This window comes from Barbus barbus (assembly GCF_936440315.1).
Source record: "Barbus barbus genome assembly, chromosome: 14".
NCBI classification, from domain to species: Eukaryota; Metazoa; Chordata; class Actinopteri; order Cypriniformes; family Cyprinidae; genus Barbus; species Barbus barbus.
This window is the reverse complement of record NC_136742.1, coordinates 15,238,466-15,256,878: the sequence shown is the minus strand read 5'-3', so window position 1 is coordinate 15,256,878 and position 18,413 is coordinate 15,238,466. Positions and strand designations below refer to the sequence as shown.

Here is an 18,413-nt window from a genome sequence, read left to right as displayed (position 1 = left end):
GTAAATCTTGAGCTTTTTCAAATAGATGCGTAAACCACAGCCAGCCTTTTTTCTCACAGAAACATTTAAAAATGTCACACAAAATGCTTCTGCGTAAGTAACCTCAGCTAAAAAATACATGTCAGCACCACCCCTGCCATACCATGTTTGTCTTTCTCTTCTTATTAACCCATTTATTTTGTATGATGAGAAGAAAGAGGGGAGCACAAATATCTTAACCCCCATTTGGACAGAGGGTGTGAACAATGAGGAGTTTTCATGCCGTCTGCCTCGTGGTTTGGAAACGGTGAAAGCATTGACAAAAATAATTGAGCTTTTATGGGTCTGACAAAGCCCTGGGTTCGAATCTCGTCTGGGTCGCTTTCTCTCCTCCCAATCTTTCTTCACTCTCCTTTAATTAAAAAGAAAAAAATATATTTGTGAAAGCACAGTTAACAGGTATGTTATGGAATGTATTTATATGCAGTATGAGGGATATGTGAATGTGACAGGCTACCAAAGATGGATCTTATCTATGTTCCATCAACTGGAAAGATAGCACAAAGAGGCAACACACACACTCTTCTTACTTGAGTTCACACACACACACACACACATACATCTGTTTCATAGTCATGTGTCATTTGATAGAGAGCTATTAGCTCACATAAAAATAGTTTTTCTTTCTGTACTTTGCCTGCGGACACGCATGGTGTGGGGTGGCTCTGTAAACACATACAGAGGGGCCTCTGTCTGAGACTGCTGGGGTGTGTGAATGTATGAGGCAGAAAGAGATGTGGGATTGTCGCTTGCAGGAAGCTGAACAACCAAGTTTTAAATTTGGTCACATCGGACGAGGAAGATCTCTGTTAAATGTTTTATTGCACTCTCTTGTGATGCCACTTAAATGTTGTCTTTAATGGATCTTAAAGGATGGCGCCGTTTATCATGAAACATTATCCACAATGTATACAAGTGCACCTGAAGGCCTGGTATTGATATGACATATCGCTTTTACCTAAACAGAAGAAACACTTCCCCTGGGCTGTACATGTTGTGCTTTGAGTGTCTGATTATTGTAAGTGATTTGAGGAGAGTTTGGGTGGTGGATCAATGAGTGGTGTTATGAGCGAATATTTATGGGACTTTCTGAGGAGGTTAATAGTTTGAAGCGATCTGATTTAATTTAGATGGAGATCATGTTCCACTTGAGGCTAACCACCTGACCCCCTTTATTGGCTATTCGTGAGAGGGAGACATGAAGTGAGACCTGTGCTGTTGGAACTGATTAGAGGTGGATGGTTATCATTTAATTAATTAAAAATGGATACAGCTGGAATTAATATATGAAAACAAATCATTCTTTATGATATACCTTTATTCGTTTAATGTTAGATTGTGATCTGTCTTTGTGTAACAATAAGCCATGAGATGTTGTTACAGTAATTATACAAGAAAAGGAAAAAATAACAATATACAGACAAGACTGGGTTCTTTGTGGCAGCAACAGTATAATTAAAGGATAAGTTAACTTCCAGAATAAACATTTCCTGTTAATTTACTCACCCCCATGTGATCCATGATGTTCATGTCTTTCTTTCTTCAGCCAAAAAGAAATTAAGGTTTTTGAGGAAAGCAGGATTTTTCTCCATATAGTGGACTTTAATTGAAGGCAATGGATTGAAGGTCCAAATTGCAGTTTCAATGCAGCTTCAAAGGGCTCTACACGATCCCAGCCAAGGAATAAGGGTCTAATCTAGCTAATCTAATCATTTTCCCAAAAAAAAAAATGCTATACTTTTTAACCGCAAATGCTCATCTTGCACTAGCTCAACCTTGCACCTTACGTAGTCACGTTGGAAAGGTCATGCGTGACATAGGTGGAAGTACTGACCTAGTATTTACAAAGTGAACGTGCTTTCCAACGTGATTATGTAACACATGCGCATTGCAGAGCTAGAGCAAGACGAGCATTTGTGGTTAAAAACGTATATAAATTTATTTTTATTTTTTTTTGAAAATTACAAATCATTTACCAATCATTTGCCAAGCAATATAGCATTGTAATGTACACCAAGTACTGGTTTTACACAATAAAAATAAAATTATTTGTGTGTGAGAAATACGCATGCAAGAGAAATGTCTGTGTGTGGCGTCTCCTTTTAATGTATATAGTTTTCTCAGGGCTCATGTGAAATATCTTTCACCCGCTCACTATGTTTCTTATGCTCACATGGGAGTTTCCTCTCAAGTAAGTAAAGCTTTATTTATTTCCATTCTTATTCAACTACTCATTCCAACACAAAAATCCCAGGTGTTGATTTTTTTGCAGATGTCACTTTAGGGGCACCGTAGAATTTAGAGTCAACTATCAGTTTTATCAGTTTTGTCTAATAATGTTAATAATCAATTATGGGTGGTTTGACATTAAAAGCATACTTGTAGAGCTAATAAACCTTGAAATGGCTGAGAGAGATGGAGAGGAAGATAAATACTGTATGCACTTTTTAACTGCACCTCTTTGCACACTTTTCACATAATACATCTTGCAGGTCAAAACAAATTGTTTTTCCAACAAATACAGACACTCATCTGACTTTTGAAACAAGTGCTCTTTAACCTTGCTGAAGGCTATGTTAGTTTCTTTTAAACAGAAGTGTGCTCTTGAACAAAATTTTAGGAGTTTTCCCAAAATAGCCTGAGAGAGCAAACCTAAAGCCGTAGATCATCGGTGGAGGTTCAGGCTTTTTTCACGGCTGAGATGAAGCTGATCAATGGTTGCCTTTGAGGCAATGATTTGAAGAACTTTCTAGAGCTTGTTCTTCTATTAGGAAAACACCTCTAATGTTTTGATAAAATTGGTGTTGGCAAACAATTAGAACTAAAACAACAAAACAAGTGGAACTGAAGCATTTCAAATTGATTAATTAATCCAGAAATTCTGTTATCATATTTTCACCCTCATGTGTTTAAAAATGTGCAAGACTTTATTATTTATAGACCTATAATGTGAACACTACTTTTTCTATAAGTGTTTGGTGACCACTTCTGTCAACTTTCATTGAAGAGAAAAGAGCAGCTTAGACATTTAAACAAATATCTCATTTTATGTTTCTTAGAGCTACAGTAGCAGACATCTGTTCAAATGCAAAGCAGCTAACAATAAATGATAGTATTATGGACAATATGTAACTACAGGCAACTTCATACTTCTATCACATGTTTACCTTTACCCCTCAACCCCCTGGACTCGTTTTTCTGTCAGGCTTTGTCTTACAGTTCAACACAGCAGTCATAAGCAAATTGTCAGCAGATAGACACGGGACACAGAGGTAAGTGCAATACAAACAACAGGTTTATTGAAAAGCAGCAGAGGGGAATGAGATGAGCAGTGAGTCCGGGTAAGCAGGTGGGGAATGGGAAAGTCTCTTGGGGCTTATCTGAGTGTTAATGTCCTTGTTTCTTTATCCCGGTGACCCAGAGGGAACACCGGAGCGTGGAGATGGTGGAGCACAGGAGCGATGGAGAATGGGGATAGGAACACAGGAGCAACTGGTAGGTAGACAAAAGGTAAGTGGGTCAGGTTAGTCAACATAGAATGTTTGAGACCAGACAGTGAGTGAACGGGAGGAGTGCAGGGATATAGTGCTGCTGATTAGTGCTGACAGGTGGCGGTGGTCAGAAATCAGGGGATTGGGATCTGGTGAGTGTCGTTGGTGGAGACTGCGGTGTCTGTGGTGAACAGTACCCCCTTCTCCAGGGGCGGCTCCTGACTCCCTATTAGGGCAATGGGGTCGGCCACAACCTCTGGGTGCAGGATAGTCAGGAATCCAGCAGATCGTCCCGGGCCACCCAGGATCTTTCCTCCGGCCCATATCCCTTCCAGTCAATAAGATATTCCAGGTGACCACCCCATCGCCGAGAGTCCAAGACGTCCTGCACCCTGTAGACTAGGGGCTCCTCGATGATCTCGGGAGGAGGAGGTACTGCAGGCTCGTCGGGTTCTGTGACAGAGGGAGAGACAGGCTTGAGGAGTGAGACATGGAATGCTGGATGGATACGATACCGTGCAGGGAGTTGGAGACGGAAGGTGACGACATTGATCTGCTTCTCGATGGTAAAGGGACCGATATAGCGGTGACTCAGCTTCCAGCAGGGCAGGCGGAGACGCAGATCCCGGGTGGAGAGCCAGACCTTATCTCCAGGATGATAGACGGGGGTGGCAGACCAACGGGCATCTGCATAGGTCTTCTGTCTCCACACTGCCTGCTGGAGTTGGACATGAACTGAGTCCCAAACTCTCTCGCTCGCTCGGAATCAGTGGTCGACAGCTGGAATGTCGGAGGGCTCTTCTGTCCAGGGAAACAGAGGGGATTGGTAGCCCAGTATGTACTGGAAAGCGGTGAGGTCGGTGGTGATTTGCTTGAGGGAATTTTGTGCATACTCGGCCCACGGGAGGAAGTGGTTCCAGCTGTACTGGTTGTCATGACAGTAGGCCCGGAGATATCTCCCAATCTCCTGAATCTTCCGGGTGAAGAAGAGGGCCCAGCGAGTCTGCCGGGGGTTTAACCTCTTAGCACTTCGGAGATATTCCAAGTTTATGTGGTCAGTGATGACCGTAAAGGGGTGTTGAGCTCTCTCCAGCTAGTGTCTCCATTCCTCCAGCGCCAGTTTAATGGCGAGCAGCTCCCGATTTCCAATATCGTAGTTCTCCTTCGCTGGGGAAAGCTTCCTGGAGAAGTAAGCGCAAGAGTGGAGTCGGGAAGGCTCGCCGTGGTATTGAGACAGCACTGCTCCCACGCCGATGGTGGAGGCATCCACTTCCACTATGAATGGGAGCTGGGGTTCGGGATGTGAGAGGATGGTAGCAGTGCAGAAGGCCTCCTGGAGTTTCTTGTAGGCGGCTCGAGCTTCGGAGTTCCAGGACAAAGACAGCCTACTTGCAGAGTGATCGGCAGAGACCGGAAATTGATGTGCGGTTTTCCCTGTATGGTCTCGATCTTCAGCTTGGCCTGTCTCTGGTGAGGTAAATCAAGCTGTTTTAGGAGGGCTTGTGAGATGAAATTGCCTGAGGATCCCGTGTCCATGAGAGCGGGTACTGAAATTAAATGACGTGGGCAGTTGTACCGTTAGCAGTGGTAGGGTAGAGATAGCAGGTTCCAATTGGAGGGTACTCACCGCAGGACGTGGGGGGCAAGAGGGGCACACCCGAATGAAGTGCCCCGGAACTCCGCAGTAGAGGCACAGCCCCGTGGTAAGACGTCGAACACGCTCAGTGTGTGAGAGGCGATTAGAATCCTTTTCCATAGGTTCTGGTACCGGAGGACAGTCAGCGGGTGAGGATGGAGAATGAGCGGTTATGTCCGGCTGACAAGCCGTGAGACGTTGGGAGATCTTAACGGCCTTCTGCATAAAGCTCTCCAGACCGACAGTGTCATCATAGATCACCATCTGGGCTCTGATCTGTGGATCCAAGCCCTGACGGTAAGCAGTGAGTAGCGCTGCCTCGTTCCCTCGTTCACAATTCACAATTTGAATAAAAGCTTTAATAAGTGAGTTTTGTTCTACCTCATGTAGGAGATTTAATGAAGGTGCGGTTCTGGACCCAGTTTTTATGTCAAATGTGTCGGGTATAGGATTAAATTAGTGTTGCTGTCAGATAATGTGCCGGGTGTTCTGTTAATTACTGCAAGTGTTGGATGATCATTTCACCAGCCAGGAAAGGAGAACGAAAATGTCTCTCTGTAATGTTACCACAAGGCATCACTTACTTACAGATCTCAGGCTTCTGGAGGGGATGTAGATTAGTAAGAGTGAGGAGGAAGTACGAGGGTGCTGAGCCTGTGGCTATTCTGTATGCAAACATCAATGTCTTGAACTTGATGCAAGCCGCAACCGGTAGCCAGTGCGGGGAGATAAAGAGAGGTGTGACTTGGGCCCTTTTGGACTCATGGAAGACCAGTCATGTCACTGCATTCTGAAACATTTGTCGAGGTTTGATTGTTCATGATGGAAGTCCAGCTAGATGAGCATTGCAATAGTCCAACCTAGAAATGACAAGGGCCTGGGCAAGAAGTTGTTCAGAAAGCTCTGTTTGGAAGGGCCTGATCCTCCTGATGTTGTGCAATACAAACATGCATGATCGAGCTGTCTTTACAATATGGTCCTTGAAGGTCAGCTGTTCACCAAAGAATAATTTTTGATGAACCTAGCAGGATGATGAAATCATGCAGCAGAGTCGGAGTTGGGAAAACAAGAAGCTCAGTCTTTGCCAGGTTGAACTGCAGGTGATGTTCCTTCATGCATGCTGAGATGTTTGTCAGGCAGCCTGAGATCCATGCAGCTACTATTGGATTGTCTGGTTGAAATGAATGATAGAGCTGTGTGTCAACAATGGTAGAATTTGGTAGAAACCATGTGCTTTTATAATGGGTCCCAGGGACGTAGTGTATATGGTGAAGAACTGATCCCAGAGGAAACCTTGTGGCCAGTTGATGTTCTTTGGATACCTCTCCTCGACAGGAGACCCTGAAAGACCTACCTGTGAGTTAACCTGTTAGCCTGCACCAGAGCGACCTCGCACTGAACGCTCTTTGTTTGCATGTGTCATTGTTTTCTAATAGAATAAATGAAACGGGACAAAGTTAATCTTGTCAAACTCTATATCATTCTGAGGGTCTAAGCCTCAAGCATCGACGACAGATCGCTGTTTTTCGATGGAAAGCTTATAAGGAATGAGTGGCACAAATTTGCTACATTTGTGTAAGCAGTACACATCCAAACACGCAGAGTAAAAAAGCCGTACGTACCTTTATCATTGTAATAACGAGCCACAAACGCGTCCACTGCTGAAATCCCAGTTTAGTTAGAGAGGTAAGGGTCCACAGAAAAACATCCCAGCGAGCACTTTTAGTCCAGCGAAACAATAACGTTGTAATAAGGATGAATATTCCTTTGTTTACGTTTCATTTCTTCAGAGAGTTATTGTTCGCGTCCGTTATGGAATAAATTACGCTCAAAAACAGCGTCTTGGTGGTAAAAAAACAAAACGATTTTGTAGAATACGGTCTTACAAACATAATGAGACCGTCTACGGAAAAAAAAGTCTCAGAAAAGCGGAATATAGATTATTTGAATTTGGCGCTCCCTCCTGCCGGCAGTGACGCTTCTGTGACGCACGCTGTCATCTGAGCGGGGCATAACTTAGCGATCTGCTTTATCCATAAAAAACTGTTTTTTTTTTCTTCTACATTTTTTATATGTGTGTGTGTGTATTGTGTGGGGAATGTGGCCGTGTCTGCATGATTATAATCTGTATGGACGCACATCAGCGTGTTTATTAGCGACTCTATGACGGCTATCATTGTGATTCATTGATCAGCTATTATTGATTATATGGCCCATCTGTTTGATTATAATCTGAATGGAAGCACATCAGCGTGTGTTTACTGACTCTATGACCATGTCTGGCAATATCACTTCACGTCTGGCAGTGATATTTATCATTGTAATAACGAATAACGAAGAATACTTCAGTATACATACTATATACAAAGCTTTTTTTTTCTATTTTTTTTCCTTTTTTATTACTCAAATAATTATTTTTGTATTTTTTAGTGCTCAAATAAATCTGTCTATTATTTTATAATTGAAAAACTATGCAGGAACATGTATAATGACTAAAATAGCTTGTATAATTCTGCAATCCATTTGGTGGTTATTTTTCCTCAAACAGGGGGGTGGGGGGACTATAAATAGTTTCAGAAAAAATATTGCAGGAATCTCATTTTTCATGGTATCTTCTTCAAATTTGAAATATGAACTGATGAGACACATGGCTTTCGATCCATTACTTTTCTGGATTGCTCCAGGACTTATTTCATGTATTTGTATATGAAATAAAAAAACATTCAGTGTGGAAAAATATTTTTCAAGGCACGTCAGTGTCTATAACTTTTTATCTTTTTGAGCATTATCAACTCTGGATGATAGATAGTAAAGCCCAGAGTCTCTTCTTTCCAAAGATACCTAATTTGTTTGTGTAAGCACACTTTGTCACAAACTGTTACCATTTTAATTCAGGTAGGTTATTTTCACCTGCGAGGCCCTAAATGGGGTTGAAGGTTAAAGTGTTAAGATTCAAACCACTGGAGTGCAGATCCGGTGATGGTAGACAGGATAATCTGATGATTCACAGTATCAAAAGTGGCAGATAGATCCAGCAGAATAAGAACTGATGATTTGGAATCAGCTTTCTCTATCTGCATGGCTACAGTGACCAACAGCAAAGCAGTCTCAGTTGAATGGCCGCTGCTGAAACCTGATTGGTTAACATTCAATTGGTCATTCTGTGAAAGAAATAATGTAACTGTGTCTATAAAGGTGTGAACCAAATGGTCCACCCTATTAGAATAACAAAGGAACAGCATTCCTCAGGAACATCTTGTAGATTGCAGGATCTCCAGCGGGAAGGTCCTAACAGTATTGTTTCAAGATTCAAGATTCAAGAGTTTTATTTGTCACATACACAATTATACAGAGTATAACCAGCAGTGAAATGTAGGTCAGGTCCGCTCCAAGGACAGTGCAATTATAAAGTATACAAATATTAAGAGAAGAAAAGTAGAAAAAATAAAATAAAATAAAAGAATAAAATAAAAAGATAAGATAAAAAATATAAATATAAATGTGCAGGTCAGTATGTTGTTGACTTAAATAGTACTAAGAGGAATGTGCAAAAATAATGTGCAAAAAAGTTGTACAGGGTATATAAATAGCAGCAATATGAGGTAGAGAAAAATTATGAATAGTTTATTGATATGGTGATATTTACATGGAGTCAAGTGATGTTATGACACAGAGTTAGAGTTTAGGAGCCTGATGGCCTGAGGGAAGAAGCTCCTCCTAAGTCTCTCAGTTTTTGCCATCAGGCTACGGAAGCGCTTACCAGATGGAAGCAAAGTGAATAGCTGGTTACCAGGGTGATTAGAGTCCTTGATGATTTTAACAGCTCTATTTTTGCAGCGTTTGAGGTAGATGTCCTGCAGAGAGGGGAGAGCAGACCCTGAGATGCGCTCAGCTAAGCGCACAACTCTCTGTAGTGCTTTGCAGTCCTGATTGGAGCTGTTTCCATACCACACTGAGATGCACTGAGTCAATACACTTTCTATGGTCCCTGAATAGAAAGTTTTCAGGATTGCTGGTGAGACCCTGAATTTCCTCAGCTGTCGCAGATGGTACAGCTGGGTTTGTAGCCCTTTTGTCTTCAGGAATACAATTATATCCCACAGACAGAAAATTGGGAGAAGCTAGAATTCATACAAGGGTTAAGATTGTTTGAAGGAAGACTAAAATTGCTATTGGAGAACTGCTACACTACCATCTTCAATATATTCTTCTCCCCAAAAATGTTTTGGTCAAGCCTACTTAATTTTTTATATTAGAGAAATCTATTACATTGGTGAGCCACCCAAAAGACTGCTCAGCAAAAATACAGTAAAGATGATGATACATGGGGCAACGTTTTAGGTTAGAAGGGCTAGTATGCACTTGGCCTGTCTAGACAGATTTTGTCTTGATATTAAGTTAAAATGGAGTAATTGAAAGAGAACAACTGCACACTCACGTAAGCATAATAAATAGCCTATGCTTAAGTGAGTGTGCAGTTGTTCTCATTCAATTAGATCATATTTTTTTCCTTCAACTTGCACCTCTATAGGTGTGTGTTTGCTTTGCCTCACTTGCTTAATGAAGTTAAAGTGGATCATAAAATGTCACTTGCTGTATTTACATCCAGAGATGAGAAATGGGTGGGTGAGGGAAGAGAGGATGACACTACAGAGGAAAGATGGAAGGGTGAAAGGGAGCGTAGGTCTTGCCTAAAAGTAACTGGTAGAGGAATTGGTGGCACACAGGTAGTAATATGTAGGTTAAATGTAATAAAGAAATGAGCAGAGATGTCTAGAGGTTTTACCAAATGTCGTCTGTGATACAATTGCATGTGTAAATTAAGTCAAGCTGGTTGCCTGATTTGTTAGTGCTTGTGGTGGTAAGCCATTTGAGATCGAATGAAGCTAGGAGTGGAAGTGGAAATCTGCAGTGTAAGGCTTCTCTAGATGGATTTTGAAGTCACCAAAGACTGCAAGTGGACTGCCATCCACAGAGAATGAGGACAGCAGCCCATCCAGCTCCTCTATAAAGGATTATATATGACCAGGAAGGTGATAAATCATTACAATATGGAGTTTAACAGGAGCTGTTACCGTAATAGCATAAAACGCAAAATAATTGTTAATGCATAGGGAGGAGTGGGTTGAGTATTTCCAATTATTAGAAATGAGAAGACCAGTACCCTTCTAACCTGATGGTGGGTGTGAGAGAAAGGGAAGTTGTTAGAGAGAACAGCAGGGGTTGCGGAGTCTTCTGGACGAATCCAGGTCTCAGTCACGCCCAAGATACTAAGAGTAGACTGAGAAGCAATGGCCAGAATGAAGTTTGTTGACAGCTGACTGAGAATTCCAGAGACCCAGAGAAAATGACAGAGGTGCAGCAGAAGAGGTGCAGATAGGACACAGTTTAGCAAGATTGTGTTGCCATCTGCGTGTGATGTTAGAGCATTGTTGAGAGAGAACAAGAATGTATTGGAAACATACTACCGCCTGCCTTACTCTAACTAAGAGGTAAGGAAAAATACACTTACTTGAGATTATATTTTTTTATATCTCTGAAATAAATTATTGTATTCTTGAAAACAATCTTTTAATGTACTATTGAATAAAATATTATTTAGCTGGTGTGTGGTGGGCGTTCTGGCGCAATATGGCTGCTGTCGCAACATCCAGGTGGATGCTGCACATTTGTGGTAGTTGAGATTGAGATTCTCCCTTCCATGTAAAGCGCGTTGAGTACCCAGAAAAACGATATATAATTGTAACAAATTAATAGTTCATTAATTAAAACAACCTTTTATTGTACTATTGAATAATATATTAGTTATCAAAGAAAGAAAGAAATGTATAGCCATAATATGGACTTTTGTAAATGCTATGATACTGTGATGCTCAGATTCTGTTATTTCCTTCTTACATTTTTACATCTTCTTACATATTTCCAGTCAATCCTTATTTTAAAACATTTTGTCATGTGACATGTTTTTATGTTTTTATTGGTGTAATCCTCATTCTAGAATACATTTTACTTCCCTAACAGTTTTATTTGCCTTATTTTTGCCAGTTTTATTTGCCAGTTTTATTGAATTTATTCAGCAGTTTCATTTCAGATTTGACAATTCAGTATTGAATTTAAAAGAAAACAACGAATGTGTTTTATCTCTGAGCCTGGAATGATGACAAATCACAAGATGATATGAACAAATAGCAATACAGCAAAGACAACTAAATCATCGAGAAACGGGTAAATAATGGGTGAAAGGGTGTCAGGGAATAGGCTGGATTCAGATGCGGGTACAACAGAGGCTTTATTGAACAGAAAATAACGAGCGTGGAGCGCTCCCGGAGACAGCTTGCGTGGATCAGGAATTCCTACCGCACCGAAGGGTGGATAGCGGCGGCTGGAGCGTGCCTCAACTGAGCTGGCAGAGACCCGGGTACGGCGGCAGCCGGAGAGAGTCCACGGATAACTTGAATGCACACAGATAGAAGCAGGATAACACACTAGCAGCTACGAGCACTGGAGCCTGAACGGGACAAGACAAGACAGGTAAGCGATACACAATCAAGACAGTCAGAGCAGTGGGAAATACCATAACAGTCTGACAAAAGACAGAGTAACAAGGGGAGCTATAAAGGGGAAGCTAATGAGATGACTAGAACCTGGTGTGAATGCAAGATGAGCTAACGAGCAGAGAAACAAGGAGGGCGGGGAAACAATCACGCTGACAATGCGCACGTGGCGAGCTGTCAAAACAATGCCACGTGCACAACACATGAACACAGAGACAGCAAAGAACAGGTGATCAGACCCGAGACCCGACAGTACCCCCCCTCCCAGGGGCGCCACCAGGCGCCCCAGGAGGAGGCCTACCTCGTCGCCGACGGAAGTCCTCGATCAACGAACGGTCCAAAACGTCCCGGGACGGCACCCAGCATCTCTCCTCTGGACCATAACCCTCCCAGTCCACGAGATACTGAAACCCTCTTCCGCGGCGCCGCTCGTCTAGTAATCTCCTAACCGTATAGGTAGGGGAGCCATCCACAAGACGAGGGGGCGGGGGGGTGGGGCGATCGCCATCAGGGTTAAGGGGTGAAGAAAACACAGGTTTAACCCTAGAGACATGAAACACAGGGTGAACCCGACCAAGTGCGGGAGGGAGCTTGAGCCTGATAGCCACCGGATTAACCACCTTGGTGATTCGGTACGGCCCAATGAATCTGGGTGCCAGCTTGCGAGAAGGCGCCCGGAGAGGCAGATCCTTGGTAGAAAGCCATACCCGTTGACCGCACACATAGGTAGGAGGAGAGGACCGGCGGCGATCGGCTGCTGCCTTGGTTCGTCCAGAGGTTCGGACCAAAACCCTTCTGACTTTCTCCCAGGTGCGGCGGCAGCGCTGAACGAAAGCCAGAGCGGACGGAACCGCAGCATCGGGTTCCTGTGATGGGAACAGAGGCGGTTTATAACCCACAGAGCACTCAAAAGGGGACATACCTGAAGCCGCCACTGGAAGGGAGTTACGAGCATATTCTATCCAGGAGAGCTGTTGGCACCAGGAACTCGGATTGTTGGATGTCAGACAGCGGAGCATTCTTTCGAGATCCTGGTTGGCCCGCTCGCATTGCCCATTGGTCTGAGGATGGAAACCAGAAGACAGACTCGCAGAGGCCCCGATCTGTCTACAAAACTCTCTCCAAAACCGGGAGGCGAACTGAGGACCCCTATCTGAGACCACGTCAACCGGCAATCCGTGGAGCCGGAAGACGTGGTCCACGATCAGTTGGGCGGTCTCCCGGGCGGAGGGCAATTTGGGCAGGGGAATAAAATGAACCGCCTTGGAAAAGCGATCCACCACAGTGAGAATCACAGTGTTACCCTTCGATGGGGGAAGCCCAGAGACAAAATCAAGGGCTATGTGTGACCATGGGCGGGAAGGGACGGGAAGGGGATGGAGCAGACCATCAGGAGGGCGATTCACCGGCTTACATTGGGCGCATGTGGGGCAGGCCAACACAAACTGTCTGACATCTGCGGCCAGTGTGGGCCACCAGAAGCGTTGACGGATGGCAAACAACGTTCTCCGAATCCCTGGATGGCAGACCAGCCTGGACGTATGACCCCACTGAAGGACCTCAGGGCGCAGCGCAGCCGGCACCGGCAACCTACCCGCCGGGCACCCTCCTGGCACTTGCACCCCTCGGCCGGCCTCCTCTACTCGCCGCTCGATACCCCAAGAAAGAGCCCCGACCACCACCCCATCAGGAAGGATGGCTTCGGCCGTAAGCTCCCCCTCTGGGGGCCCGAACAGGCGCGACAGAGCGTCGGGCTTGACATTTTTGGACCCCGGCCGGTATGAGAGGGTGAAGTTAAATCGGCCAAAGAAGAGCGCCCAGCGGGCCTGACGCGAGCTCAGCCTCTTGGCCGAACGGATGTATTCAAGATTCTTATGATCCGTCCAGACCAAGAAGGGCTGCGCCGACCCCTCCAACCAGTGACGCCACTCACCCAAGGCCAATCGCACCGCCAGCAGTTCTCTATTGCCGATGTCGTAGTTACGTTCTGCAGGGCTGAGGCGGCGAGAGAAAAATGCACACGGGTGCACCTTCCCGTCACGGAGGGAGCGCTGAGATAGAACTGCGCCAACCCCGACATCCGACGCGTCAACCTCGACAATGAACTGGGATTCAGGATCTGGAACCAACAGAACAGGTGCAGAGACAAAACGGGACTTCAACGTGTCAAAGGCTACCTGCGCATCCTGGTTCCACCTGAAGGAAGTCTTGGTGGAGGTCAAGGCCGTGAGAGGTGAAGCAATCTGCCCAAAGTTCCTGATGTAGCGCCGATAGAAGTTGGCAAAACCCAAGAACCGCTGCAGAGCCTTACGGGAGTCGGGGACTGGCCACTTGGCGACAGCCTCTATCTTAGCAGGGTCAGGTTTGATCCCCCTGGTAGAAATGATATGGCCAAGGAACGTAACTGACTCGGCGTGGAATTCGCACTTCTCCGCCTTGACGAACAACTGGTTCTCTAACAGACGCTGGAGGACCCGTCTAACGTGCTGAGTGTGTAATTGGAGAGAAAGGCTTGACAGGCGTTGGGATCGCCATCGTAAACCGGTGGATTATTGGCATGGGGTTCAGGCTCCAGAGGAGTAACAGCGCGGAGTACGGGACCCCGGTCAGCCGCCTCTCGCTGAAGATCATCGACCCGCGTGAGGAGCTCAGCGACTCGGGCATTGAGAGCGTCAACCTCCTGCGCTGTGGCGTTGAGCTGTGTATCATGTTGCCCCAGTAAAACCCCTTGCTGCACGAGGGCGGAACGAAGCGGATCCGATCCCGCTGAATCCATCGTTGGTCAGACTGTTCTGTCAGGGAATAGGCTGGATTCAGATGCGGGTACAACAGAGGCTTTATTGAACAGAAAATAACGAGCGTGGAGCGCTCCCGGAGACAGCTTGCGTGGATCAGGAATTCCTACCGCACCGAAGGGTGGATAGCGGCGGCTGGAGCGTGCCTCAACTGAGCTGGCAGAGACCCGGGTACGGCGGCAGCCGGAGAGAGTCCACGGATAACTTGAATGCACACAGATAGAAGCAGGATAACACACTAGCAGCTACGAGCACTGGAGCCTGAACGGGACAAGACAAGACAGGTAAGCGATACACAATCAAGACAGTCAGAGCAGTGGGAAATACCATAACAGTCTGACAAAAGACAGAGTAACAAGGGGAGCTATAAAGGGGAAGCTAATGAGATGACTAGAACCTGGTGTGAATGCAAGATGAGCTAACGAGCAGAGAAACAAGGAGGGCGGGGAAACAATCACGCTGACAATGCGCACGTGGCGAGCTGTCAAAACAATGCCACGTGCACAACACATGAACACAGAGACAGCCAAGAACAGGTGATCAGACCCGAGACCCGACAAAAGGGGGTGTCACAGTGATCATAAAGTCTTGGGTCATTATGTTAGAATGACAAGAAGGCTCAGTGTTGGCTAGAGCATCTAAGACAAGATGAGCAATAATGAAAGCACACAAGAAAAATAATGGTGTTTTAGAAAGCCAATACAAATATTGTTCACAATGAAGGATCTCCGATCAGATTAGTAGAGATAAAAAGCCTCTCAAAGACACTAATGACAAACAAACACATAAAACAATGATCATATCCACCCGCATCCAGTTGTGTCTCATTTCTTTCCTTCTCAGGTAAAATTAAAGTAGCAAGACTGCACAGAGGAGACTCATCTTGCTGCTTACAAAACTAATAAATACCACAATATGTTTGTCACGTTTAGTGATAACAGTGAAATAAATACGTCTTTTATGAAAAGCAATGAACAACAGACATTCAACCTGTCTTAATGAGTCACCTGTTGCCTGTTGTAAACATTATTGCTCTTCTGAGATAAGATAATGTGTAATTTTTTTGTAAAATGCTTTTTAGAAACTTTTTTTATCCAGCTGGAAAACGCAACTGGGATTTTTCTGCTCCAATAACATTCCATGCAAGTCTGTGACAATTTAAATGCTTTAGTTAATTTACCATTACCATTGCTTGTATTGAATTTGAAGGCCACTGATAACTGTTTTCCTTAGCCATAGTTATCATAGTTTCTTCTGACAAACCACGTGTCACCCTGTGCACTCTTAACCTCGTTTGTGCGTCTCAGGTATGACTAGCGCCATTACTGTTGATGTTGCCTCCCTGTCCCCGCCCATGTTCGCTCATCGTTCCGCATGACTCTGCGCGCAGAGTAGGCTACAGGGTAGAAAACAACGCTGGCCCTTTAAGACGGGAGTGATCGCTCTGCTGGCGACCGTTCCGCGGTATTATCGAGCTCCAAGACTACCACACATGAGCTAGATGGAATTATAACAATGGAATATCACTGCGTTCTGTTTACTGTTTTGTTGCAGTTAATCGTCCAACCAGGTAGGGCGACTATTATAATTTTTTGCTCCTTTCATGGTCTCACTTTGCTTAGAGGAAAGATTCCAGAAAGTTTTTCATTGAGGTGTAGGGATCTACTGCACTTGCTGTAGCAATGCATCTATAGATGACAGGCAATGGGGTTGTTTAATCATTCTTTATGTATTACTCAAAACAAAACGGAGTGCCTTTAGTGAATAACGTGTGCACCTGTTGCTTCTTACTTTTAACTAGCCTACTGTAGATTTATGCAGGCTCTTTATAGAAGCAGAGGCTGGCTGTTAACATTAGACGACCCCATGCGTGTTCTTTTATTTTCCACATAATGAAGCTCTCCATAAGGAGTTTTCGCACCTCGAGGCACGTTCTGTCAGTTCGGAACTCCACGAAATAAAGTATCTTAATGCAGCAGAATTTATAGCTACTGATAATCCCAGCGAATCATATCCTCTTCACTTACCATGCGGAGGCTCTTACCAGCAATTTAAGCGGTTACAGAAACCTATCATTGAAACAAGATATAGATCCGGAGAGCCGCAGGTGAGAATGTAAAGCCGATCCTTGCGCGCTGCTGTCAATTATTTATCACTCAGGCTCGCGAGTGCTTGTCTCCGCAACAAGTGGAGGAATACGAAGCTTTAGATATAATTAGTGAGAGACGTGACGGAAAGAGTGTGGATGATGAAAAACGCACTTAACTGATATTATTAACTTTATAGAGTTAGGATATAGGGTTGACTATCGGCTTGAACCCCCCAAAATGTTTCGAAACAAATTTTGCGGGTTTTAGCCTATCTGATTAAACAGATTTAGTTACAAAATTGCTAAAGCATCTTGTTTTAGTAACAAGAAAGTATCACAATTTCAGCTGCAGCACGTTTATCTGAGGCGGTAGCCATAACAGCAGCAGCTTGAGCACTTTGCGTTAGAATCAGTAATTCTCAGTAATTCTCAGTAATCTTTTTTACGCTTGGTTAAGGACGTCACACATATATTAGCTGCAAAAATGTGTTGGAAGTCTGTAAGATTGGGTCGCCAAAGGCGGGTTTTCGCGCTAAACAAACATGAACAGGCAATTTGTATTGCCTTATTATTATCCTATCAGCATGGACAGTTAGGCTGCATGTTAACGATCGGCAATTCCGTGTAATTTCCTAAAAGCCAGAGAAGTTGTTTTGCATGCTGCAACTTGACTTCTTTGCCTGCGCTTGCTGGCACCTCATGGACATATCAGATGGTCTTTTGTAGTGCTCAGATAAGCCCTTATGGATGTCCTAAAAGATGAGGGGCGAGTCATTAGCTGGACTGCATCTGTTAACTGACCATTATCATGTGTTCAGACATTTATCCTCGTGCTTGCAAACAAAGATGTCACTTGTCTTACAGTTTCATTTGCTAAAATAAAGATGCTTATTATGTGGTAATTAAATTTAAGTTTCCCAAAAAGGATCATGTGTTTCGTTTTTTGGGAAAAAATATATATATTTCGTTCCATCATTTAGATTCCACGCATGTGTCTTTGTGTTTGGAGATATGGGGTTGTCTGAAGAAACCCGATTATAGTAACCCAGGCCTTTTTATAAATCATTTCAAAGGTCACGTTTAGAGTGTGCGTGGGCAACTAAACACATGCAGCATTGGTGTGGTTTTGGCGTGAATCTGATGATCAGGTTTGTAACGCCGGGGGGCTTCAGCGCTCAAGTGACTGACTATTTTGCATCGGGTTCCTTCAAACAGATAACTATACGGGCTTTCAAATAACAGCCGTGAGAAAATCGTTTACATGGAAATATCCCTAGTTAATATTAGAGAGCTCTGATATGCACAGTTAGAATTATCGTAATTATGCCCAGCATTCAGCTTTCTATTTGGTGTATGATATGAAGGTGCTGCTGTTTTCGGGCGGATACCCCTAGTGGCTGACGGTGGTATCACATGTTACAAAATACACAGTTCATATTTTTAAAAGGGTTATTTTTTATTTTTATTTTTACAAAATTGTGAGTATGCTTAAAAAAAAGGAAAACGAAAATTTGAGAAAATAGACTGAATAGGGTTCAATTTCCATCTTGGTGCAAACATTAATCATCTTGATCCTTTATCAAGCATCATTAGATTATAGTGAACACACAGTTCCCTTACATAACCTCTGTTCAAAAGCTCATAATGTTGTCGTAATGGCATAATTTAGATAAAATCTCTCTTTGTATGGTTTAAATATTTACCAGAGAAACCGTGAGGTGCTGGTCTATGCGTGTGCATGACCAATATTGGTCTCGTTGCGTTTCTGTGAAGGCCTTTCTCTCATTCAGTGTTTCTTATTTGTTCTTT

The 18,413-nt window shown here is 43.9% G+C and overlaps 2 protein-coding genes across 2 annotated transcripts in view; both read left to right on the top strand.

The window, feature by feature from the left end:
- LOC306880185 (creatine kinase B-type-like) overlaps positions 1–18,413 on the top strand; it is a 985,569-nt gene that overhangs the window by 127,064 nt on the left and 840,092 nt on the right. The window lies entirely within an intron of this gene.
- LOC306880167 (mast/stem cell growth factor receptor kita-like) overlaps positions 15,918–18,413 on the top strand; it is a gene marked incomplete at its 3' end in the record, with an annotated part of 28,224 nt that continues 25,728 nt past the window's right edge. The window contains exon 1 of the mRNA XM_079433499.1: positions 15,918–16,085. Within this exon, the coding sequence (XP_079289625.1) occupies positions 16,031–16,085 (55 nt within the window). The 5' untranslated portion in view covers positions 15,918–16,030. The remainder of the gene's footprint in view (positions 16,086–18,413) is intronic.